A 5,760-nucleotide genomic window follows, 5' to 3' on the forward strand; every position below is an offset into this window, starting at 1 on the left:
AGATTTTTTTTTTGGTACAATTTTGGTTCAAGATTTATTGTTATCAATAATGAGATTTTGCTCAATTTTACTGTGGCCGACCGTTATGAAAGAATATTTTCAGTAATTTTTATTTAACAATTCTTAAATAGGAAACGTTGCATTTTGCTTCTTACTGAGTCAAATGCAAATCATAACATTCCTATTTATTAGCTATTTTTAAGCCATATAAATATATCAATTTTGATACAGGTCAGTAGGCAAAAACACGTTTTATCAAAGTGTAGAAACATGTTTTACCAATTGGCTTGAGCAGTAACATAAAAAAAAAAAAAACAATTCACTCATATCAAAATATAAAGCCCCGTATTTTTTTTTTTTTTTGAAGTCAAAACTCTGGGTTTCATCTTCATGAAAATATTTTTTATATTTCTTCTTGCTAGTTATGCATCCTTGGTTTTTAGCCAAGAAGAACATGTGGAATCCTGGGGGATTTGCACTTGTGAGGCAGATAAATCCTCAAGAACAGTGACTTCGTCACGCCTCAGGTCATATATCGGTTAACTATTTTATAGATTTCATATGAACTGTTGGTGAAGGATGATGATAAAACTATGTCAGAGGCCAAATCATACAACAATACGAAACACATATAAGTTTACTTAATATCTCTCTTGTTTATTTTATTTTATATTTAACTGTTGATCATTTTTATATGTTGATTATTATTTAGAGATAATTTTATGTCAATATTTTACAACAGAAAGTAGCCCCTTACATCTAAAGCTTTATATAACCATTCTCGATCATCCACTTGAGACTCCAATGGTTATATTGACATTTGTAAGCCCAATATGCCCAACCAAATGTTGCACGAGAATATACATCCAATTGTGCTTGGGCATATCTTTGGTAGTCTTGCATAGATGCACCTTGCACAAGAAACTCAGCAGTCCATTCCCCTGCCGAAAGGAAAAAGCAAAAACATATAGTTATCCTCAAAATATAATATAACCTCCAAGAAGCTATCAATAACGTTATCTGGGACAGAATATAACAATAGTTTGTTTGATTGTTGATATATCTGAAAAATATGATAGTAAACTAGAAGCAAAGTTTGGAAGAAAAAAATGGTATAAGTTGTTCTGGAGAATTCGAGTTCGAATCCTGAGATTTGGCACTTACCTACAAAACTTAGAGCATTTGTTGAAGAGACACCGCTAAGATCTGAGGCTCTTTCATTGTTTATGTAGTCAATATTTTGTTGAACATTCATGTTAGTAAATTTGTCCGAATAAAGATTGTAGTAATGCACATCAAGGACAACTTTGTTGAATCCAGTGACAAATGAGAGAAGTACTTTAGAATCTGCATCCAATGGGTTTGACATTATCACATAAGCATTTGGATTGTATTTCCTCACAGCATCATAAGCCTCCTTGTAGTATTTCTTGAGGCTATCTAAATTGACTCCTTGTGGCTCATTCATCAGCTCTATTCCACCTAAACTTGGTCTATTACCATACCTGTCAACAAATTCAATTCAAGAATAAAAGAAATCAATTACTTAATTAGTACATAGCATTATAAATATCATTAGAATTCAAGTCTAAGTGATTAGTCCCACATTCTTTATGAATAGACTAAATGATTGATATATAAGAGATGTAACTCATATATTTAATGTTTTAAATTTTTGTGTGGAAACGTGAAGTCAAGATGTGACGTGTTCTGTATGTGGTATGTGGTATATTTTCGTGGGGCTGATAATTGGAGTTAGGTTGCATGTCTAATCAAGAGTAATAATAACGGACAAAAGACATGGACCGTCAAGAGATTTTGACGCTACATTTTCACTCAAAATCATAAGAACCATAGGAAACAGGCGAGAGGGGATTTGAATTCAAATTCTGACATGTAGGTCCCTCAGGAAAGGGAATTTCTTACTTGATATGCATTTTGGCGGACACACTTGTAGATAATAACCACTCATTTGAATATTAATATTGTACTATTTATACTCGATATATGGGATACCTCTCTTGTGTTTTTTTTGTTCAACTCATTTCTACTCGATATGAGACTAATCACTCACGCTTCAATTCTAGTGTATATCACAACTATTAAAGAGAAGAAACTCATGAGTCCATTATCAAGAAACAAACCTTTTTGCTAAGAAGTCTATGACAGAGACTGTCTGAGGTATGTATGAATCACCCCATTCTATAAATCCATCTCTTGTTCCACTATGATCATTACCATTTTGAGAACCTTCAACTGCATGCAAGTCCACAATCACTTTCATCCCATGGTTTCTGTAAGTTACAAAGATATACACTTGATTGGTAATCATGAAACATTAAAATAAAAAAAATAAAAATTAAAAGCAAATTGAATGCTGCACAAAAGGGTACATTACTTGTTATGCACCGTTACTAGAAAAAATTAGAATAATTACGGAAATTAGAAAAGAAAAATTAAAATATCATCAAATTTAGTTTCTCTAACAATTCGCGAATGATATTGTCTTTATTTATCTCTAAGCTATGAAGCACGGACACGGACGTGGACATTGACACTGGACACGACATGGACACTGACATGTCGACGCCGATAATAATTTAAGAAAATGACCTAATTCAAGGAGTGTTGTGATTTAATTAAAATATTGTCTCAACGACTTACTGTGCCCATGTGAAAGCATTGTCTAGTGCTGCCAATGATCCCCCAACAAAAGGTTTAGGTGGGTTTGGATCTTGGGCTATCCACCATCCAACAGGTATTCTCACTGCATTTAATCCATTTTGTGACATGAATATGAAATCTTCTTCAGTTATGTATGAACTCCAATGAGCCTGCAAGGATACATTTCAAAATTAAGATGTTTTGGAAATCCAACAATGAATTACAAGTCATAGTTTGTCATGAAAAGTTTATAGCAATTCTCACCCTTAACACTTGAGGGGCTCTATCTGGACCATAACCATTAGTAAGTTGATACTCTCCTTGTAATGTTCTTACAATTTTCATACGAAATACTGATGGGTCACTTTCTTCCCAACTTGTACCTTGATAATCTGCAGTTACTAATGTCTCTGATCGAACCTTCATACATATATATGGTCAAAGGATTTACATTTCTATGTAATTATTAATAACTTAATCAACAAGTCATATCTATCAAAAAGTTGAATTAACAATAAAAAATATTATATACTCCCTCCTCCGGTCTCAATTATAAGTAGAAGTTTATTTTTTAAATTCATTCAATAATTTATGTATTTGGTCCAAAATACAGACCAAGCACTTCAGTTATTGAACAGACCTAATAAAATAGATTTTCGCTTATAAATGAGACTGGAGAGAGTACAAAAAGACATGGAATGATGAGTATATACAATTTGATGTTTTGTCTCTATTATAGGTGTCAAAATTTGAGACCAGTTTCATTTTTCCTATGTCTTCTATTAATAGTTTAACTTCTTCTTATAGCGTTTTAAGGTCTTGATTGAAAAAGAATTGGTTTCTTAAAGATTTTCATAGAAGTAGAGTATTTATTTAGAGTACATAATTTGGTTAAAATGATGAGTACCTGCCAAAATAGACCATTTGATGCTTTTATTCGAATTTTGAGGGGATCACCACTATTCCTTATAATCTGAAATGTTTCTTGGTTGCTAGGTGAATTTGAAACGGCTACAATTTTCTTGTCTCCTTGATTATTTATTCCCATAAATTGCTTGTTAAACACTCTAAAATTGAAGTATGTGTCGTTGACCCTCCAAAGCTGCAAGAGCAAATAGTTAGAATTTAGCTAGGGGTGATTAAGATTTCTAAAGTTCATATACAGTGAGAGAGACTCCATCTTAGATTCAATTATGGACAAAAAAAACTACACACTTAGCTTCTCATTTTAAATATTTTTCTAAATTTTATTATTATTCAAAAAAGCCGTACCTAAAAGAGTAAAATATTACTTAAAAAAATATTTAAAATGACATTTTATGAGAAATTACTCGACGCAAATGAGTTATCCGTTACTTACCGGAAATGTTTCCCAACCAGAAGCTGAGTCACGGTTGGCGACAATACCTGCTCCTCCCCCATTATCAGCTGCAAGATATTTTTGAAACTTTGTGGACATAAGTTGGACTTGAGTTCCATCCTACAATCACCAAATGTAACAAAAAGTTGTTCATTTACATATATAAAACACACATACAAAGTACAACAATATTGTTGTAAATGGAATCATTTCCCTTTTTGTGACTTTTAACTTAAGTAACAAGGACCATCTTTAATGGAGAGTCATTTACTTAACAAATACTTCAACGTAACCCATGGGTTGGTCTAGTGGTATTGGCTTGTGATCTGGGAGGGTGCTCCTCCTTGAGATCCCAGGTTTAATTCTCTCTGGTGTCAATTTAGGTGGGCTAATTTAGCTTCTTCAAAAAAAAAAAAAAAACAAATACTTCAACTTATTACGGATTTCAATTGGAGGGAAAAAAAAAGTTATACCTATTAGTTACCGACAACTATATAAGAACTCTCTTTTCATTAACTAATGAGTCCCACGATTAAAAAAAAAGGCTTAAATATGTTATTCGTCCCTGCAAATATGGGTCGCTTAAAATTTCGTCCCTGCAATCGCTAATCCTTTTTTTTTGCCCCTGCAAAGTTTAATCAGTTAAAAATTCGTCCTTTGACCCAGTTAATCACTGCCGCATCAGCAATTTACCAAAATGGCATGGGAATTGACAAAAATACCCCTGGCTTATTTTTTTTCCTTCAAAAAAAAATTTTCCCAGATTTTTCCCGAATTTTTTTTTGCAATTTTTCTCCGAAAAATTTCAGTTTTAATTTTAACATTTTTTTGTCCGAAATTTTTTATGATTTTTAATTATTTTTTTCAGATTTTTTTTAATTTTAAAAAAAATTTTGAAATTTTTTTTAAGGAAAAAAAAATAAGCCAGGGGTATTTTCGTCAATTCCCATGCCATTTTTGGTAACGGGAAAAATCTGGGAAAATTTTTTTTTGAAGGAAAAAAAATAAGCCAGGGGTATTTTCGTCAATTCCCATGCCATTTTGGTAAATTGCTGACGCGGCAGTGATTAACCGGGTCAAAGGACGAATTTTTAACTGATTAAACTTTGCAGGGGCAAAAAAAAAGGATTAGCGATTGCAGGGACGAAATTTTAAGCGATCCCTGCAAAATAAAGTAGTTAAAGTAAACTAGTCAAACAATATCGTACAAGTTATCTGTAACTTCCACCAGAATAAGAGTTAAGAAATAAGAGAATTGAAGATTCCCCAAATTCTCTCTTTCATAAACAAAATTGCTTTAATGTTATAAGAGAGAAACATACCAAGAGATCTTTGTTGACAATCCCTTCAAAGAGAGAAGGTAGCATCCACCCCTCAGCCACAAGCCAGTTTCCTAGATTCACAGCTTTGTATGGTGGATTTTGTGCAAGCAAACTAGAGTAGGGACATGAGAGACATAAAGCAAGTAAAAAGCTCAAATAATAGTTTCGATATTCCATTGTCCTGATTTGGCTTGTGACCAAGGATGCTATATATAGGGGTCATGGCTTGATTTGAAATTTCTATATTTGTGTTTCTTAAATTTTCCTGCATTTAAGAAAAACTTTATCGATAAAGAGGAAATGATGTGTATGAGACTTTTTGACATGTTGCAAAAGACAAAAGTTCTCTCAACTTTAGGAAATGCAGAAACTTCCGACTTTGGAGAATTTAATTCCATTCTGACTTTGAAATGT

At 32.6% G+C, this 5,760-nt stretch overlaps 1 protein-coding gene across 1 annotated transcript; it reads right to left on the reverse strand.

The window, feature by feature from the left end:
- Positions 1-636: 636 nt before the first annotated feature.
- Positions 637-5,529, reverse strand: LOC146935240 (putative glucan 1,3-beta-glucosidase A). The gene is made up of 8 exons (XM_085750418.1): positions 5,347-5,529; positions 4,025-4,144; positions 3,572-3,766; positions 2,929-3,084; positions 2,665-2,834; positions 2,145-2,294; positions 1,165-1,505; positions 637-941 (listed from the first exon to the last, which is right to left on the reverse strand). The coding sequence occupies exons 1-8, from the start codon at positions 5,521-5,523 to the stop codon at positions 760-762; spliced, it is 1,491 nt and encodes a 496-aa protein (XP_085606544.1). The 5' UTR covers positions 5,524-5,529; the 3' UTR covers positions 637-759.
- Positions 5,530-5,760: the final 231 nt, after the last annotated feature.

The sequence above is a fragment of the Medicago sativa genome, chromosome 3 (assembly GCF_051527215.1).
Source record: "Medicago sativa cultivar Bolivia chromosome 3, Bolivia_mono, whole genome shotgun sequence".
Taxonomy (NCBI): Eukaryota; Viridiplantae; Streptophyta; class Magnoliopsida; order Fabales; family Fabaceae; genus Medicago; species Medicago sativa.

What these genes read in the sequence shown, in the direction of transcription:
- LOC146935240 (XM_085750418.1), bottom strand. Translation starts at nt 5,523, where the DNA reads ATGGAATATCGAAACTATTATTTGAGCTTTTTACTTGCTTTATGTCTC. An exon ending in CTGGTTGGGAAACATTTCCG is followed by an intron (nt 3,767 to 4,024) that starts GTAAGTAACGGA and finishes TTGCTCTTGCAG; the next exon opens with CTTTGGAGGGTCAACGACAC. An exon ending in AAATGCTCTAAGTTTTGTAG is followed by an intron (nt 942 to 1,164) that starts GTAAGTGCCAAA and finishes TCCTTTCGGCAG; the next exon opens with GGGAATGGACTGCTGAGTTT.